Raw genomic sequence first — 20,804 nt, 5'->3', positions numbered from 1 at the left:
GCATATCCCCCCAAAAACTTGGTTCAGTATAGTTCCTAATTATCTGCCCTTTGACCTTTGCACCTGTGACAGGTGGTTGCCCTTGGAGACATACCTGACGGGACTGTTGTCACGGTAATGGCGGGCAATGACGAGAATTACTCCGCCGAGCTGCGGAACGCCTCAGGTGTGATGAAGAACCAAGTAGCACGTTTCAACGACCTTCGATTCGTAGGCCGCAGTGGCAGAGGTGAGGCCCGACACTCTCTGTGCTCCATTTACTGTACGCTACTAAAACTCAGGAGGAGCTATTAAGTTCAGTGTTGTGGATTAGTGGTCACGTTCCTTACATAGGCAACCACATAATGATCTATCAAACTCCAGGATCAAATTCCACCGACTGTCTCCTAAAGACTGAGTGGTGAACTATGTTGCTACCACCCTCTTTGGGTTAAACCCAGAATCTTGATATGTGTATAGAAATATGATGAACTTTGCCGCGTGGTTAAAACAAAGATAGGATATCTCACAGTCCGGCATAAACTGCATAACAAGGTGTTGATCTGACAACAAGAAACAGCAGTTTTTTTTCTTGCCTTACTTACTGCTCACCTGATATGACCCAGCTCTGTTCAGGCTTATAAACATGTTGGGTGGTGCCGCAGCCCTGCAGCTAATCACTCTCTGCACATAACCCCAGGCTGATAGAGAGCAAAGCAGAGGCACACTCCTATTGGCTAAAATGGCATTCCCTGAATATTTTGCATCACAGAAGCGACTCTTTGTGTCACTTTCTGTCATGTTACAAAATCATATTGATTACAATTTTAGATTTGGCACTGAAGATGCGCTCGCTCCCTCTACAAACTTACTGGAAATATTAGCTTAGTGGTCGGCTACAACAAGTTGATGGTGATAAGCGCTGTCAGCAGCTCCACCAGTGACTTTGCTTCCCAGTTTCTGTCTGTTGCAGCTGTCAAAATGGGAGCAGACAGGGGCAGTCAGGAGGAATGAGGGGTGACAAAGTTTATAGAGGAGAGGAGGTGTCGTGGTTCCACTTGTTGCCACGGAGACATTGCATGCGTCATTTCTCTGTGACACAGAATCTAGTGACAGGAAATGACATAGGAGCCAGAGGAGATCAGACTACGAGGTGTTTGAAATGAATACCCAGCAATGACAGAGATAAGAACAAGCAGAGCAAACTGATAGGATGTTAGATAGCTAAAAGTCATGCACGGAGAGGAGGAGAGAGCCAACAGAGATGCACCAAGATTGATAGTCACGGAGTTGAAATGGTCCTGCAGTACGAGGACAGCATGGGTAAACTGAGTAATTGGATACCTCTGATAACATCATTAGTGTTAATAGTGTAGTAGTGTGCAGGATTGTCTTAACAGTAAGTCCAAATTTGATCGCAGGCAGCAATGATGGGAAGGAGTGCAAGGAGATGTATTAGTGGTGGTGTTCCACTTTTATCATCTGTCACCCGCATGCCCCTCAGATCAGTCATGTGGGACACCTGTTGCATCTGTAATCCCCTATCTTCCTGATTCATCTTATCACTTCTTTGAAAGGCATGTTTATAGTGTGCTAGTGTGTGGAACGGAAGAGGGGAGGACACACATGGGTGTGAATGAAAGGATCAGCTGCACAGATGAATCGCTGCAGCAACCTGCCCCCCACTTCCTGTTTCCTGCACGTAGCCATGGTTACTGGATGCGTCTGCATACCTCAGACGTTAGTGCTGCTGCTGACTTGGCTATTGCACTCTGATTCATAGCATTCCTTGTGCATGCACGTAGGAACATACACACTTACACAGATACACACACTTACACAGATACACACTCAACCCTAAGGCAGCAACTGCTGGGGATTATCAAGAAAGGAAGTGACTGTTAAAATGCCTCTCGCCCACTCACACTGCGTTGGACAGGGAGAAAGTCTGGATAACAGGATCCTGGCTCCTCCAGTCAATCTTCTCTTTAGGCTCTGCCAGAGAACCTAAATAGACTCTCTCAAACAGCCAATGTTGTCTGTCACTAATCCTTTTAAAGTCGATTTTCCCCAGTTTGTATTGGCCATTATGTGATCACAACCACACTTGTGACTTAGGGATGGTTTAGCCATGAATGCAGGTCATTGTCCCCTCAGATGGTACTTCATTTGATGTTGTTTGATGTCACCACAGGCAAGAGCTTCACGCTGACAATCACAGTATTCACCAATCCACCACAAGTGGCCACTTACCATCGAGCCATAAAGGTCACCGTGGACGGACCGCGTGAGCCCAGGAGTGAGTACAAATGCACGCACAAACAATATGAGAATTTGTTTCCAACATTCTTTTAATTTGACTCTAAGGCTTGCACTATTAAACATCCATAGTGTTTAAACATGCATTATTAACATGGAAGCAGCAGAAGTTCCTAAATTTAAGTCCTCCAAGCCCTCCAGCACTAGATTCTATATTTCCCATAATGCAACTGAATGGCATCTTTAATTAGATTTGTACTTCTCATAACCCACTTTGTTTAAACTGAACACTTGTAGCTCTAAATTTAACCTGAGTTAAACCATACATGCTATTTTTTTCAAATTCTAGAAAAATCTACAACCCTTTTTACAGACTGGGTTACACTTCAAAATGGCTTTCCATACAAACGTAGATACATTTTAGCAGAACCCATAAGATAATCTGCAATGAATAAGTGTGAATGAATGCACATTTCCATCCACTGTTGTTTTGTGAGTACTAGATATTGGTGCATCCAAGTAAACACCTGGTGACACCTTTCTTTTCACATGGGTGCCATTAAACTATTGCAGAAGAAGAGGGCACATTGAGATGATGTAATTAAAAGAGTCAAACCTCAAACAGTGAAAAGCTGCTGGTTGGCATCCCACCTAAAAACTGCAGATACCCAGCTAGAATGGTGGCATGCTAACAAAACAAATTAGTCTGCGGGAAAATGTTCTGATTGAGTTCATTAGAATTGAAAAGGTGTTTAATTAGGTTGACCTTTCAGAACTCCCATGTGATAATTTTGGCGAAAGAAGAGAAATGAAAATGTGGCACAATATTCCTGAGAGGGTACACTGGGTAGCAGAGTGCTAGCATCAGCTCATTTTAATGGGCCATATAAAAACAACTGAGGAGGAAAAAAAAACTTTACTATAGCCACTAGTGCCAACTGGTCTGGCATGCAGCTGTTTCCCCAAACCTCCTCCCTATTCATAAAAAAAAAAACATATTCTCATCTCATGGCGTCTCAATGAACAATATCACATCACAAACCACCCAGCAGCCCGCCTGCCCCGTCACATATGGCACCAGGACGCATGGAGACACAGAGGAGCCATGACACAGTGGAATTAGTACCACCGTCAGTCTCCACTGTAGAAAACCTGCTGGTGGTGCCAAAAAAAAGTCTCACACACTCGACATACAGTACAGCACTCATCAGCACGCATCCCGAAACAAAGGCACATGCTTGTCCTCAAACGCACATGTAGTCTCAGTCACACCCACTTTTTCCCCTCCATCCCTCCTTGCTCTCCAGGCATCTTGTTTGATCAAAAGCATTTCCTGTGCATCTGCTGTCCCCCGTCAGATGACTTTCAAAGTCCTGTTATTTAGTGGTGAGCAGATGGGAATGGGAGCAGAATTTGTTTGGAAACGACCAGTCTGGTATCAGCAAAGTTTCAGTTTTTGATTCATAACATCCTTACTGGAATGAGACAAAACCAGAGAAAGGCACCACTGCCTTTGGATGTCAGGTGAGGGGAAGAGACTCTACACTTTCAGCCATTGTTCTTCCCTTCTGTTTGCTCATTTTGTGGTCAGAGAGAAGGCTTTAAAGTTTGCATGTACTAACTTCAGTTTCAGGACAGTAATTTAAGCAATAAAGAGTATGTCATCATACGTAACCCCTGAACTTCTTTACTTTGTTGTTAAGTGGTCAGAATTACAGCGCTGGTGTAATTTACCCAGAAACTGCAGCCAGAACACGTCTCCCTCTCAGGGGTCATTAAGCTGAGGTCGGAGGGTGGCAAAACACACATGTGCCCTCTCAACCGCACCTCCCCTCCTCCAGGTTTCAACATGGAGAGGCTCGCAAGCTGAGAACACTGGCTGTCTCCAGAACTGTGATTCTATCTGTGAACGCTTCGTTGACACATGAGGGGGGGCTTTTTTGGCGATTACAGCTCCATTTTGTGTTAAACGAGTGGGTAATTAGGAGGCCTGTGGTACTCCGGGCCCCTACAGGGAGGGGTCCACGCAGAAAAAAGAACAGTAGACTGTCTTAAAGTTGACATACACTGGCACTGTGGAGCCTTTCTCTGTAAAATAAATAAATAAATAAAATAAAAAGACTGTTGTTCGCAGAGAATAAGCGGACAATAACACTAGGCTTCAACATGGGCTGGAGACTGGTCTGAAAATCCTAAATTTAAAAACCATGCTTCATGCTTTTATTGTATTTTTAAAACACATTTCCCAGTGTTAGTGGCAGTTTTTTTTCTCCCTGTTAATGGCTTGCCTTGTGGGCGTCTAATTCAGGAAGGACATTTCGTGTCTGTGTATGTGATACAGCAAACCTTATGGCAGCCATATGAGTCTTCCTGAGGGATGTCATTTCCCCAGCAGTTCCTCATCTAATATCAGTGTGGGGATAAAGAAGGACCACCCGTGAATGAAGGGGCTCATATCTCTGAACTGCAGTGCTTAGCTTTAGCTAATTAATTGCGTGGTCAGAGTGACGAATATCAGTGAGGCCTAGTTTAAAGATCAGTGGGATGATTTTCCTCAGAGGTTTATAGCGTGTGTGTGTGTGTGTGTGTGTGTGTGTGTGTGTGTGTACGGGTACAGTGAGTGGTTAGTCAGGTCCCTCTGGCCGCTGTGTTATTAGCGGGAGGCTAACTCGGTTTCTGTGGCTCACATTGTGCTTAATCACTTGACAGCTCTTGGTTACTCTGTGGTTTGCCACTGCAGCAGCAACTCACCAAGTGTGTTTGCACATGTATATGTCTGTGTGTGTTTATGCGAACAGGCATGCGCATGTCTGTCTGCTCATATGATTGCAAATGCGTGTATTTCTGTCATGTAGTTCCTGTGTCTGCATGTGTGCACCCACATGACATGTTCTGCAGCAAGACTGTGTGTTATTGGTATCATTAGGCTTGTGCCGATTTGGGGGAGAGCTAATAGGCCTCATTAAATGTCATTTTGAGCTAATAGACAGGGAGTGGTTGTTTAAACCAATATGCTTTTATAGGTGGTTCTGTCTCCTGACGGTGGCTGTGGCCAGCTGAGACAAACTTCCTGAGTGATAATAGCCGAGGCCGTAATAACTCAATATACAAGGCTTTCTGTCCAAACCCACTGTTCTCATTATAGTTAATTGATGTCAGACAAACATAGGAGGTGACAAAAACCATTGTGGCATCACACATACTGTCTCTATCTGTGGCATATTGCACATAACATAGTGTGTGTGCATTGTGTGTCGGTGGTGGAGGTTAGTGGTCAGGTCTGTCTTGACTCTCAGGGGGTTTCTGGGCTCGGGGATGGGGTCGTGTTTTGGTTCAGTTCTGGTCAGGGTGTTAACAAGTCTGGTGAAGAGGCCCTGGTTACGTACAGGCCTGCAGACAATATTAGTGGTTCAGGAGACCTGTCTGCCAAGCCAAACACTTCCTGTGATTCAAACATACTCACCCTCACACACAATATATACTTATGCACATATTCCTCTCAGTATACCACCAGCAGATACAGTGGCTAATAGCAGGGTGGAGGTTATCAACGTACAGGAAATGCAACTTTTAAACTAATTCAACCTTTTGAACTCAATTCTGAAATTAAGCTATTGCGAAAGGAGACTAAGACAAGTATAATGTGATTACACTTGCCACAATGTATTTTTTAAAAATTGTTGCTGCCTCGTTTTGGACTGGCTGCAATTGAAAGATAGACCTCTGGCTTAAATGTGAATAACATGAGTAACAGAAATCCAAACAGAGTGAAATAAGAGGAATGGATAAATTTCGCCAGGTATGAGAGAATTGCAAAGATTTGATTTTGGATGTGATTTTTAAGTGAAGAAAACAGGATAATCAAACCATCTTGACCTTAGAATCAAAACAGAGCAGTCTCAGATTTCTAGTTTTCTAGAAATCCTAACATGGGACTGCCGGGGTTTTTAAGGATGTGTTGGGTGAAGTTGGGAGGGCTGAATAAACTGATGAACTAAACTGTAATTGATACAGTTTGCTTAATCACAATGCGGATAGGTGTTTAATGACATCAAATCAGTTAGAAGATCACTGTTGTCACCATTAGTTACTGATGATATAGCTCAGTGTCATTGAAAAATAATGTCCCCTTAAAGGAAGCATGTAAACACAAAGTAGCAGTAGACCTAAAACCTAACCTTGTGGCACACCACAAGTGAGCTGTATAGTACAGGATGTTGCATGGTCTATTGTATCACTCAACTATGCACTCAGACAACACCCACAAATCTAAAAAACATTACTGGAATGGTAACAAGGCTACACCCCATTAAATCTCCTTAATAAAGATTGCCATCCTCAGTATTGCTATGGAAACAGTATGGGTAAGTGAGATGCCTCCATTAACGTCTGTCATGATGACACCAAAGGCCTTTAAACAGTTTTATCACACATGCCAATACATGCATGCGTGGGGTACTATTACCTGCTGTAAGGCACAGGTTTTATTTTTTTTTTTTTTACAACAGATGTTTACACTCAGTGCTGAACTCTAAGATCCTTACAAATGCTAATTACATTGTACCACAATATTTAGATGATATCAGCCAGCTGCCATTTCAGTGAATTACCTACAGTAATATGAGGCCCTTTATGTCTCTAGACTATCATGCCTTGTCAGTGACTGCCTAAAGCAACCTGTCCAAAAAATAGAATATACTTTTGTACAGCATCCAGATAATTAAAGAGGATTTTAGAAGGCTCAATACTCTTTTCTTCCTCATAGACATGCACACAGTCACACGCCCTAACCTATCCGCTGCTTTTTTACTCAAAGCAGCTTTTAACAATGGGAGCCGGACAAATAAAACTCACCCAAACATCAGGAGGAAAAGGAATGAAAAGTGGTAGGGAGGGAAGGAGGAAGGGTTGGGGGGAAAAAAAGACTTAAGGCTTTTCCAGAGGCAGTCAGTCAGTTGAATGTCTTATGAAGTTCCTTGAAGAGGTGCCAAGGCCTCTACAACGAAAAACACAAAATCATTCAATGGGCGGGCGCGACAGAGAGGAAGACAAGAATAAAGAGTGAGAAAGCGAGGCAGAAAAGTAAGAAAGAGGGGGTTCAGATTTGGTTGGTCCCCGAGCTGGAACAAAAACATCTCTGAGGGATTTGTTTTCCCCTGTTCTGAATCAAAACACTTTAATGTGAGTAAAGAGGTGCAGAGGGAGCCTGTCTGAAAACCACACACAAGGCAAACTTGTGTGTGTGTGTGTGTGTGTGTTCTTTAAAATTCTACAATTGTGTATATAAAGTGTTTTTGCGTTCAATAAATGTATCGCCTTTGGGAATTGTTGTGTATGTCTGTGTGTGTACCTAAGTCTGTATGTGTGTGTGTGCCCTTCCCTTGCCTGGCTTGTTTCCTCCAGGCTGGAACGCATGGACCACACAGACGGCTGGCAACGCTCCACGACAGCCTGGCTCCCCCTTTCACTCGTTCTCCTTCTCTCCTTTACTTGCTGCCTCATCTCACCACATCTCGTCTCTCGTCTGTTTTTCACTTCTTTCTCTTGTCTTTCCTTTTCATCCATTTCTGTTTTTAGTATCTCTCCTCTCCTCTTTCTCTCCTCCTTTCCTCCTTCTTCTCCTTTTATACCAGACCCCCATGGTAGACGGGCGTCTGGCTGTCACCCACTCAGCGTTTTTCCTCCCAGGCCACGCTCTGCCAGCTTCAGATTGCCACCTGAAATAATTCATTGTTTCTGACCACTCACAAAAACAACATGGCCACTGTGAGGGGTTCCAAATAAAAAAGTGAAATATGGACACAGCGTATTCATTCACCAACTTTACTGGCTCTTCCACTGCGAAATGAGTGATACACACATGCGCACACACGAACATAAACTGGCTGATTCAACCCAGGCTCCGTGAACATGGTGGTGTTTCTGAATCAGTCCCAATGATACATACAGTATATCTGAGCCCACCGTGTGATCATAAACTAGTGTGAAGGGCTTAGAGAGCATGACGTGACACCAAATTTATCTTTTGTCCTATTTATTCAGTATTTTCCTCACATGGGACCTAGTCAGGCTTCAGTCTGGGGAATTTCCTTCTGTAGCGTCAGCAGTGATAACTGAAATTTGATGTCTTGTGGGGGAGGAAGTTCTTTTAAAGGAGAAGATTGACAATTTTGAAACCTGGTGGAAGAAGAGTATCAATACCACTTTTATATGGTAAATATGAAGCTAGAGCAGGTGATTAGGCTAGCTGTTTCTCCTTGTTTTCACTGGTTGCTAAGCTAAACTAGCTGGCTTTAGATTCATATTTTTTAAGCTTCATATTTATTCGTCTTTCAATGAACATTTCAGTTCCAGGAACTTAGAACTAGGTGTGTTATTAAAGTACACCGATATCGTTGTCATGTAAAATCCCAAAACAAGTCATACCAAAGCCAAAAGAACTAGGGAAATATTTTCAGCCAGGACATATGAAGGAACAACTAACCCATCCATCAAAGATCCATGTCCTCAGGCTCAGATCCAAACTAATGCTACAATTAATTACAGAGGACTTATATTCTGTTTGCCTACTTACTTTTACTAACTGTTATCAGATCAGCAGGGGAAAGTTGAATCCAGACTTACGTCCCTAGGACGGCTGAAATAATACTATTCTAGGATCAGTGTGTAACTGTGTGATTAGAGATACTATCTATAGAGGTGTTATCCAATCATTATTCGTCTTTAGTGGTGTGAGTGTGTGCATGTGTGTCCCTTCATTGTGTATGGTTGTGCAGAAGTGCAGGCACCATGCATGCATACAAAGGCACATGATTGCTTGTGCAGACATGTGTTTGCATACATCCATACTTGCATGTGTGTGTTTCTGCATGTGTGCAAGTTGCTCACATCTGGTCTGAATCTGTCCACGTTTCCGGCCGCTGGCTGGGCAGGGAAGTGGCAGGCGCTATCGAAAATCTCCGCTGTTTTCACAGGGATGATGGGAATCTCAGGGACTTTCCCTACGGCAGTGAAATCATCCGCTTTTCCCGCTCCTTTAAATACCCCGGGCTCATTCCTCCGCCCTGCTAGGGTTCCGATAAAACAGCTGAGACGTCTTGTGTTTGGCAACAGTTGTTGTCTATAAGGTGTAATTAACTCATGAAAAACTGTATTTACTGTCAGGGCCCACTAAACTAATGCACTTGAGGTCATACTGTTTGGAGTGCAAATTGGATCTTAATGTAGTGTTTGACATGCTGCATTCCTGTAGGAGAAAACATACACTGGTTTCCTTTAAACGGAGCTGCATCCATAGGTTTTTTTGACAGCATGATAGTCAAGGAGAGTTACTGAAATTGTGACCTGTAATGTAAGTTACCAGTGAGAGCTGGCTTGTCTTGGTCAGTATTGTCTTTGGGTCTTTGAATACATGTTTAAATGTCTGTATTTCGGGATCCTCCTCAAAGATGTCGTAACTCTAAACTGTCTCTAACTATTTCACCATTCGCTCTACTCAGCACTCTTTACAGAGCCTGTCTCTCCTGACTGATGCAGACCCATCCAGAGCTCTTAATTTACTGGTCATCAGGGTCTCTTCTTCTGCATATGCCTCCTCCCCCCCTCGTGTCTGTCCCCCTCTGTCTTCCCTCATCTCCCTTGGTCTCCTGTTGCTATTTATTCCCATCACTAGGAGACGGGCTGTGCACAAAGCCCGCACTGTGTCCCGAGGCTTTTTTAAAATAGAAATTTGCTCTGTTGAAAATGGAAACGCTATGATTGACTGGGCACAGAGAGACAAGGAATGCCAGCGAGAGGCACAAATTATCCGCAGGAACGAAGAAGAAACATTATTAATGAAATACGGACATGATTTATGTTGTAAAGCCTTCAACAAGCTGAGGTTTTTCAAGTAGCTAATATTATCCTCTGTTCCAAAGCAACTACGTTTAAAAGCCGATGAAGAGATTGTGTGTTTATTTTGAACTGGATGATGCCAATCCGGTAACGTCATTCTAATAAAAATCATGGTCTGTCTGACTGTCACTGGCTGCATTTTCTCTGCCGCCATTCTCAATTCTCATTTCAGAGCAGTGGTATTTGGTATTAAAATTCCAAACAGTTGTTCCAGAAAAAATTAATTTGTTGCAAAGAGTCAGATGGTTTAGAAAAGCAATTTCTGGGGCTGACTTTTTTTTTTTTTTTAGTAGTGGAAAAATGCTGTGCCAAGTAAGAGGCAATTTTTAAAGTAGATCTTTGCCATTTCGCATTTATTTGACAGTGAAATTGACAGAAAATATGCAGAAAATGAGAACATTGGGAATAGTGTGCAGCAAAGCTCCTCAGCCAGGGGGTTATCAGTACACATGATAGGCTATTAGTCCACAAGGACCCTTTTTTGTGGTCTTTAATCTTTGTAATGGTGATTCAGTGACAGAAATGATTTTGATGATCTCTCCCTACACCCTTCCAGTGTAGTGCCAGATCTTTGTTCCCAACCCAGGCAGCAGGCAGGTTGGGCAGGATTCTGAATTAGCTTTCTGTTTTTCCTCTGCCAATTGGAGTTCTGCCAAGCACAGCAGGAGTCTCTACTCTCCTCTGTTTGATATTTACTTTACTGCCTTTGCAGATTAGTTTGTGTGGGACTAGACAGAACAGCCAGAAACACTGACATAATCTTGTATCATTGTTGGAAAGAAGTGTGTGTGCTCAGGCCTCTGTTTTTACCCCACCTTGGCATAACTATAGTCTACACCTAGGCCCCTGGGCAGGTTTGGTGTGTTCTTGCTGCAGGGCAGATTGGGCTGCTAGGACAGGGATGGGCTGGCTCAGACAGAGAGTGACTGACACATTGTCTTGTGTTTGTGTGCATGATCAAGTTTTTGCAAATGTGTGTGCAGTGCATTTGTATATATCTGAAGAGTCTAGAGTTACCAACCTGAAAGAGTGATGAGAATAAAATCAGGAATATAAAGTATAAAGAATGCAGGAAACAAATAAGTGTATTTGGCAAATGTTACAACTCCTGTGGGGATAATAGGGGGATGGGTGTGATGGTGAGAGCTTGTGCTTACCTGAGAAAGAAGCCTCGTGTTAAATCTTAACATAGGTGAAACATCTCAGTCTCTGTTTTGCTCTGTTTTTTTCTTACGTGCAAGGTGATACCAGCTAATTGCCAATGTCTTTGTCAATTATCAGGATGTTGCATATCACTTTCAAAACTCTCAATACCTTCTCTTTGATTAGGAGCACCAAGTGTGTTTGCCAAGTAAGGCATGGCACATAGAAGAAATGACTCATTAAATTCACATTATACAGACTAACTGACAAACTGTAAGCCAAGAGAACAGCAAACAAATTCAGGTCATTAGTCATACGAAGCCGAGCTTGGTCTGCGAGTCTCATCTTACATCAATAAAAGTATGGTTTGCATGCAACATCACAGCCGCAATAGTAATAATACTAACTATTCGTGTGTCCGCAGGGCATCGTCAAAAGCTCGAGGACCCTCCCAAGGCTGGTCTCTTCTCAGACCGCCTCAGTGAGCTTGAGAGAATGAGGGTGAGGGTCACCGTTCCCACTCAAGCCCCCCGGCCAACTCTCAACACAGCAGCCAACTCCTTCAACCCGCAGACACAGACACAGATAACTGGTGAGCAGCCCAACCTCAACTTTAAACTTACACCCAGGAATGACAGGGTTCAAACGCCATCACAGTGTGTATCCAACCTCCTAATGTGCAGCTGAGCAAAGTGCTGAATCTCTATCAGCATACTGTTGATACAGCTGATCTTGACCTCTGGCCTCTAGGATCAACATGGGTGGGATCAGCAGTGTGGCCATATATTTGGAAATTGAAGTTAAAAAAAATTAAACCTTTCTTGGTTTATTTCAAAGTCTATGGCGTCTGTCAGCTGTCACATCGCAAACGTATCAAATGTAGATAAATCATTTTGTTATACAGTACGACGTAACATGGTACATGACATCATGTGTTTGTTGGCCTGGTTCCGCACATACAAGAATAGTATTTTCCACACTTTCTCAGAGTGTCCTAAAGGCTGAGTCACAAACTGAGCCATATTTACTGGATGTAGGGAGAAACTGGAGCCACATCGCGATGGCACCAGCACTTTATTCCCAGTGCAGTTTGCGACATTGCCTCCGAGATCATCTGTCTTTCTCTGCTCTTGTCACTCTATCTACATCCAAGAAGGTAACACCATCTCTCACGGTTTGGAATGGCTGCTACCTGATCGCACACCACACCCCAGGGGGATCATCACAGGTCGTCACTTAGCTCTTAGTTACTCTCTGCCATTGCTTTGTTGCGTTACTTAGTGGATCGTTTGAGGGATTGTTAAACTGTGTAGCTGTGTGACGCCAAGTGAAGAGTTTTACACACAGGATTGGACAATAATTTTATGTGAGCCAACTGATTCTCAAGTGTAAATATTTAGAGGTGAAACTAGATATTGCTATCAAAGTGCAGCTCTGTTTGTTTGAAGAGTGGTTTCAAATCTTTATTGTCAGGCCGGTGCCCACAGCCCCATACCCCATCATCAATACACTTTTCCTGTGTATACATATTAATTAGTGTTTTTATTAATTAAACTATCTATAACTGGGCCAGGTTGGTTGTGTTTGCATTCTTACTATGAACCACTTGGAGTGGTAGAAGTTGGAAGTTCATCAGTTTTATTTATTTTGAACCCCATTTCTTTTAGCTATTTTAAATTTAAGTCATTATTATTTGCTATTTCAAGTATTATTATACTATATTATATAATATTATTCATTATGTTCAACCCTTTCAGTTTAACCTAATTATTAACTATTTTCAACCAGCTATTTAAACTGTTAGTACTTTTAACTAACCATTCAACTAACTGAATATTTAATAAGATCAAAGCAGCTCTTTAACCTTTCCAGCCCCCCACCTGCAATACAATAGTCTGAAGTAGAGCTGGTAAATCACTGCACATTTGTTCTCCAATGTCTCAGTTAAAAACTGCTCTGATATGACTCAATATCGATCAACTTTCATGCACTAGACTTGTGTTGCAGTTTCAGACGCGCTCAATAAGTGTGTGCTGCAGTTTTCGTGGTTGTCTGCTGGTATGTTTACACCTTGGGTGTGTGCCAGCAAGGCTCTCTGTGCCTCAGCTGCAAGCACAGTGTTTTATAAGGCAAACAGGAAGATCTTCTCCTGCAAGGTAAACATTAGATGTGTCATTATGGAGGATGTTGCATAACACATCCAACTGATACTTACGTCTAAACACAAGCACAGAGAAGCAGAAACACTAATAATGTCTACAGTTGTTATGAATGTTATTGTCAATTTGAAACCCATTTTAGCACAAAATTAGAACATATGAACCAGCTGATTGGCCACTGGTAATTATTCTTCCTTTCTTTTCCTGTCTGTTTTTTTCCCCTTTATGTGTTTTCATGGGCTGTTTTTCTCCTTCCTCCTTTTCCTCCCTTGCTCCGTTTCTCCCCATCAGACCCTCGTCAGTCCCAGTCCTCTCCTCCGTGGTCGTACGAACAGACGTACCCGTCCTACCTGAGTCCCATGGCGTCCCCCTCAGTGCACTCCACCACCCCCCTCTCCTCCAGCCGAGGCACGGGCCTGCCTGCCATCAGTGACGTGCCTAGACGATTGCCAGGTAGAACCACTACTCTGCCACTGTGTGAAACCACCCCGTGTCCTTGTCCCGTCACAGCTGCCTAATCTGCTGCCAAGAAACCAGATAATACATTTTCTGATGAGACAGAAGGAGGGAAATGAGGCGAGAAAGACGGACGCTCAGACACGATTTCACACTCAGACCAAAGCAGAAACATAAGCAAAGACTTGCTCATTGAACTACAAAAAAAAAAATAAAAATCCACTGTACGTGCTACTATTTACCAGAGACTAATACAGCACAGCAAGCTGCTATTAGCTCACTCACAGATGAACATGAGGAATGAGGCATGTTGTCATGTCCGACAGTCTCTCCAGAGAGCGGTTTGGATGGGGTCTTTTAGACAGTAGAGGGAAAACGATTGTTTCCTTTTTTTCTTTGCTCCAAGACTTTGATCCCAGAGGAATATGGGTAATAACAGGCCCCGGGATAATAACAGGCTTGTGACTGACAAATAAAGTGTCTTTATTGTGATACGCCACTCTCACAAGGCATTCTGGGTAATTGCATTAGCCAGTGTGTTTGCCATAACGGCAGCATCTGTGTTCCAATTTGTTTCTGTTTTTCTCCTGATGTGAAAGCTTCTTTACAATCCCTACATGCCGCCAGACAAGTTACTCCCTCATACACCTGTTTGACTCCCTGCCATCGGAGTTTTTTTTTTTTTCTACCCTCCTTTTTTTCCCCTTGTGTTTCCTTGTGCTAACACTCTACACCCTCCTGTGTGTGCCCCAAGCGAGGGTGAGTGATTACGCGACGGGGCCGTGTGACTCTGCATTAGAAAGGGTTTAAAATCCAGCCAGCTGCCCTGTCAGCTCCGATTAGTTTGGTCTTTCGCTTCAGCTTTCATCTCACAATCGCAAGGCTTTGTTCTCGAAGTTACACAAATGCACACGCAATCACGTGCACATGCATAAACACAGGCCAAAAACTAGCCCTCCCTGCTTTTACCCACTGGTACACCTCCAGCACCTAATGCCTGATAAGTGATGTGACTAAGGCTCTCAGATCTCTGAAGACCATGCTGACACATCGGCAGGCAGCACTGTAACTGTATCCATCCTCAGAGCACACCAAGAAGCTGATATCGATGCTCCAGTGCAAGCATCCCACCCCTTCTACACACACGCACACACACACACACACACACACACACACACACACACACACACACCCACACCTTCATGCAATTCAGGTCTAGTGTTGAAATGTTAACATTTGCTAAGAAGCAGTTGCAAAACGTCCTCAGTCAAGTCAAACACATAATTTGGAAGTGATGCTCCAAAGTTTGTAAAAGTCTTTCAAATATTTAGACGCTGTTTCACTCTGGTTTCATTTAAACTAATAAAGTTCAATCTGGCTCATCATCACAGGGCCCCTTTGAGGACTAAAATAGGGCCAAATGTTAAAAGCAGAAGTCAGGAGTTTATTGAACAGCACCGGTCATGTCTGAGATCACACTGCTCCTCTACAGCAAAGACAATCACCTACTATTTCTGTGAGAATCAAACAAGTCTTGTGGAAAGAGGAAGTTTAAAGGCCTTAATTGGCAGCATATGCTATCTGACGCTAGCGACGAACCTGACTTCACAATTCCTCCATGTACATAAACACTGCATCCGCCCTCCGCTTCCCCGCCACCCCCTGTCCTCTCGCAGCAGACATGGTGACACGGAAGACGCCTGGTGATTTATGATAAGAGCGCCATGGCTGGACTAAACCGCTGAGAGGAGACAGCAGGGTGGGTGTGCGAGAGGAGGAGGACCTCCTATTCTCCTTAAACTCTGCGCCCAGTGCGAAGCTCACCGCAGCCAGTTAGTGGTTTTTGGGTATTTTTTAAAGGATGAAGCGTAAAGAGGAACGAAGGGTGAGATGGAGCAGCTCCTTCTCAGCTCTCTCTCTTTCTCTCTCCCTCTTGCACACTCACTCACGCGCACTGCACACGAACACACACATACACACACACGCTGGAGCCGATGGGAGGCGAGGAGAGGAGCCACATCAGAGCTCAGCCCTGCCTCATTATGGATCTCATGGAAACTGTTTCTGCTTAAAGTGTTTCCACATGTGCAGCTCCTGATTCATCCCAACTGCTTTTTTATGTGCATACAGTATTCACACAATCCCCCCCAACACACACACACACACACACACACACACACACCCACACCCTCACATGCACCGTGACACACATTTGCATGCATAAACAGTTATTCAGATACACATAAACATGCACAACACACAGACACATAAATATGCAGAGGCATAAACATATTAAGACTTATGCATTTCTGGGACTTTGCTGATGTATTTGTCAACTTTATCAAAACTCAGGAGCTGAAGTGAATAATGCCACTAATGTTTATGAATAAAACAATATTTATAGAAACATGCTTTTTCATAACTGTGCCCACAAAAGTCCATTAGCCAATCCAAACTGGTTAATGCACATATCTGGCTTGAAATGACTGAATATGTATGTTTACTATTGTTTCATTTCTCAGGGGACTTATTTGTTAAATTCAATTACTCCACTAAGACCATTTGCTAAATAGTCTAAGAGTCCAAAGCCACATTTCATAGAATCAAAACTGACAAACTAGTGAGAGGAAGTGTAATTGTTGAGGCTGCTCTGTTGATATCAGAGCATGCTAAAGAAAGAAGCTGTTTCTCTGTGTGTGTCTTTAGGTTCCTCCGACCTGAGCCCATTCCCTGGTCAGTTTGAGCGCCAGTTCCCGGGTCTGTCCTCCCTCACAGAGACGCGATTCTCCAGCCCTCGGATGCACTACCCAGCCACCTTCACCTACACCCCACCCGTCACCTCCGCCATGTCTCTGGGCAGCGCCCACTATCACACCTACCTTCCCCCGCCTTACCCGGGCTCCACCCAGAGCCAGAGTGGACCCTTCCAAACCAGCAGCACACCCTATCTCTACTATGGTGCGTCATCCGGCTCCTACCAGTTCTCCATGGTTCCCGGCGGCGATCGCTCGCCCTCCCGGATGATCCCGCCTTGCACTAGTGCCTCCACGGGCACCTCCCTGGTGAACCCCAACCTGCCCAGCCAGACGGAGGGAGGGGTGGACGGCGACGGGAGCCACAGTAACTCCCCAACTGTTCTCAACCCTGGAGGCCGCATGGATGAAGCTGTGTGGAGGCCATATTGAAGAAAACCAAGGGGTGGAGATTAGAAGTCAACTGATGTCATGGTTTGCAAGCACAAAAACCTTTTTTTTTTCTTTGAAAAGGGGATTTTTGAGCTCTCATCAGCTATCTCTACCTTTTGCTTGGAAATTAAGTTTGAGATCAAAAAAAGACCAGACTTGTATGGACTAGTCTTCCTGGAATGTGTTTTGACCAAGGCACTACAAAGGGAGTCATTCTCACAGCAATAATGAGAAAGACAATTTTGGTTTACTAGACCCAAGTGGATAAGACATTATTTCAGCTGTATTATAATCCACAAGCTAAGGGATGCTTCAACAATATTTGTAAGAGACTGCCTCTTTTGTATAGTGTTTGTATTTCAGTAAGGCTTTTTGCAGAGCATGTTTTTGTACTACGACAATATCAAGATGCAAATTAAGCACTGACTAGCAAGGTATGAGAGTAACACATATGTTACCTTAAGTGGTATGGACATTAAATTTGCGTTAAACCAATTAATTTAACTTGTATATTGTGGGTGTAACGTTGACGTAGATTGAGGCGTTTTCTTAGTTTTAACTTATAAAGCCATAAATTATGTATTGTATTTGAAACTTGAGTCAAGGAAGTGTAATCTGAATATTTTTGATGCATCTATATGACTAAGTTAAAATGATTTTTTGATAGGTAATTTAAGAGAGTGAGAGGTTTAATTTTTTTTTTTTTTTTTTTGTAGTACCCAAAGATTTAAATAGTTTCAAATATGAAATGTGTTCTCCAAAGAGTATTGCAACATGTTTCTTCTGGTGTAACTTTCAGTTTAACTGCTCCGCACGTTAAAAGCCCAACATCCTTGCTAGGCGTTGACACACATTTGGCTTGGAATTAAACCTTTGGTATTTATTGAGCAATAACTCGCATTGTGCCTCTTGGCAACATACCATGAAAAAGCGCTTCAGTGGGGGGAAAATGATTATCTGCTGGGGGGAAATTCTGCACAATTTCTTTAAGTTGTCTGGTCTGACATGCACACAGATGCATGTCTTTTATTCAAATAAGAAACGGTACATAGACGCACTGACATGTAGCCAAAAGATGATTATGGAGGTGTCACATCTAGTGGTGCAATCCAAAGCAGCAAGTCGGACCAAGGTTCAGTTATTTTGTGATACATGAACTCCTCAGGACTGGAATAATCCTTGGATGATCCTACAGTTTTGTTATATCTGCATGTGTTTTTTTCATATCCAGTCCGACTGAAAGCTCTTGAGAAACCATGCCAAGTCTGCTATAGCTCTCATATCATGTGTAAAAGATAGCTTTGAAAAAGTTTGTCTTAGTGTGTGACACACGTGGGTACTTTTTTGTTTCTTTGCATTTTTCTCTTTCAGTCTTTAAGATTGAAAAGGAGCTATCACAGTTAAACACAAGAGAGACTGTGACATTCCTTCAGACATTTATTTATTTTCCATTCTTTGCTTTCACTGACATGGTTTACCAAATACATGTGTACCATCCTCATTAACCTGTGTCACAATCTACAGCAATTCTGTGGCACCAGGATGAGTGGGAGGTCTGATATTGTTCAATATCAAATTACTATGTGAGATTTTTTTTTTTAAGCGTCAGAGTAAAAAGAAAAAGAGCAAAAAAATAAATAAATAAATAAAAAAAACAAGGTGATTGGATTCAGCTGCTGGCAGCAAAATGGTAACCAAAAAATATGGGAGACTTGTGTATGTTTGTTTCATAAAGCACTTATTTCTTATTTCTAGCAGCACTTGCGGCTGGCTGCCAGCAGGGCTCGTGGTTTTGGTCCTCGCTGCAGATAAAACGCCACTTCAGTTGCACACACACATAGAATGGATAACACTTGGCCAACCAATCTATTTACATTAGAGTTGAATCTGATCTCACAAGGCAGTTGGTATTTGTTCGGAGGATAAAATGTTGTTTTTTTTTTGATTTCATACAATATGATATTCAGTGCATGTAGGTAATATAATAACCCAATTTGAAAAAGCTGAGAAAAACATGGCCGTGTCCAAGGATCAGACTTTTCATTGAAGGTTTGCACGCAGTGCTTCTTTTCCAGTCTCTGCAGAGGATGTTCTGAACTCACTTAATCGAATTGAAAATGTCACACTAGATTATCCCAACTGCTTCAGCCCAAACAAAAAGTGTTTTTGCTGTTACAGCGTAACATAAGAAAACAAATAAAAACTTTTTTAGATTGTTGTCATTTGATAGTTTTTTTCCAATGACAAAGTTGTTCATTGACTCCATAGTAACTGCACATCTGTTGCAATTTATTTAACTTTATTTTTTCCACAATTTGAACAGGAAATGGTCTTTTAAAAAACTGTTTACACATTAATGCAGCACTGACATCCCATATTGTCCCCATCTGCTTCACGTTGTTGTTTTATTTTTCTTCCTTAGAAAATAAGAGGTTCCTCCTTTTCTTTCCTTTGGTAAAACTGTCATCAAAGACCTTGTATTATTTAAATGATGTATGATATCCAGGAACCATACCCTGCTCTTATGTAAAGCTTACTTGTTATGTCTATTGTTATGCTTCTTCTCTCATGAATACTTGTCAGGAAATTGAAACTAATGGAGATACCATTAGAGTTTGCTGGTACGTTTCATAAAGATCATCAAGTGAGATTTTTCTTTTTTAAGGGAGAAACAGACCTGACAACAGTGAGTGAAATTGGCATTGTGATTGTACATTTTATTTTAAGAATAAAATAGGAATTTTGTAACTTAATCTTTCCTCTTAATCTTCTCTTTCCACTACAAGGAGTTTTGGTTTAATTTAAAATTCAACATGTACGTGTTAGAGGTGATCCACCACATTTTCTGGGTCTTTGCTGGATTTTTATTTCAACCCCCAAAAATTAAAAATCTCTGCTCACTTTTAAATTGTTTTAACACATACATGTACAAGATGATTTTATGACATTACAACGGGCAGCAAGTAGCGTTGGAATATGCAAACTGTATAACGGAAATGATAAAGTTTTAGTAATTCACAATATTCACAAATATTTCACAGTTTTCAATCAGGCAGAGGGGGAAATCTGCCGCTGCTGAGCACACGATTTAATTCTCCAAGAATCTTTTAGCAGTGTCATCACTCATTTAATCTTCTCTGAAACAGTTAACAAACAGATCCGTGAGTATGTTGCACATAGGAAACACATTTAGCGGTGTCATCTCTGGTCTGCCGCTCCGTCTGCACCAACATTGTCTTTGGACGGGGACTAAGGCAGGCTGGGGCCTCGGCATGCTCAGCCAGACTACTACTGCCACTGCCACTGCCATGGCTTCATTTCAAAGGTACAGTGGGAAACCAGAGAGATGGAGACAGGGAGAACCAGGGAAGCTGTTTTACATTATTCCAAGACATAATAGAGCCAATCTAAGTGTGTGCGCACATGTACACATGGTGAGGGAGGGAGGCAGAGCTACACCATCCCATGTGTTTTTTTAAGGTTCAGATTGGGAATGTTCTTGGGATTTCCCTGAATATAGATTGCATGGAAAAAAGCTCCTGCTGGTTTCAGGTTCACATTCTCGGCGTTCTCAGCCATGTCTAGCAATTATAATAATGAACTCTAGAGTAGCAGCGGGACCCAGACACCAAGAGAAATTAGCATAATGTCCTGCATGCATGGGAGAGACAGCAGCGCTGAGGCAGACTCATTTATGTCGGGTTGGTGCAGAGTTTTTGTCCCTGTT

At 42.7% G+C, this 20,804-nt stretch overlaps 1 protein-coding gene across 5 annotated transcripts in view; it reads left to right on the top strand.

Annotated features, from left to right (window-relative positions):
• Positions 1-19,830, top strand: part of runx2b (RUNX family transcription factor 2b) — a 39,615-nt gene extending 19,785 nt beyond the window's left edge. For 3 of the 5 annotated variants that reach the window (XM_026318804.2, XM_026318805.2, XM_026318806.2), the window contains 5 exons: positions 73-229; positions 2,174-2,278; positions 11,702-11,869; positions 13,728-13,889; positions 16,599-19,830. In XM_026318804.2, the coding sequence (XP_026174589.1) occupies positions 73-229; positions 2,174-2,278; positions 11,702-11,869; positions 13,728-13,889; positions 16,599-17,077 (1,071 nt within the window). In that variant the 3' untranslated portion in view covers positions 17,078-19,830. The remainder of the gene's footprint in view (positions 1-72; positions 230-2,173; positions 2,279-11,701; positions 11,870-13,727; positions 13,890-16,598) is intronic. The other 2 variants (XM_026318808.2, XM_026318807.2) reach the window with 2 other exon arrangements.
• The last annotated feature ends 974 nt before the right edge of the window (positions 19,831-20,804 follow it).

Source organism: Mastacembelus armatus, chromosome 24, assembly GCF_900324485.2.
Source record: "Mastacembelus armatus chromosome 24, fMasArm1.2, whole genome shotgun sequence".
Classification (NCBI taxonomy): domain Eukaryota; kingdom Metazoa; phylum Chordata; class Actinopteri; order Synbranchiformes; family Mastacembelidae; genus Mastacembelus; species Mastacembelus armatus.
This window is presented reverse-complemented; position numbering and strand designations above follow the sequence as displayed.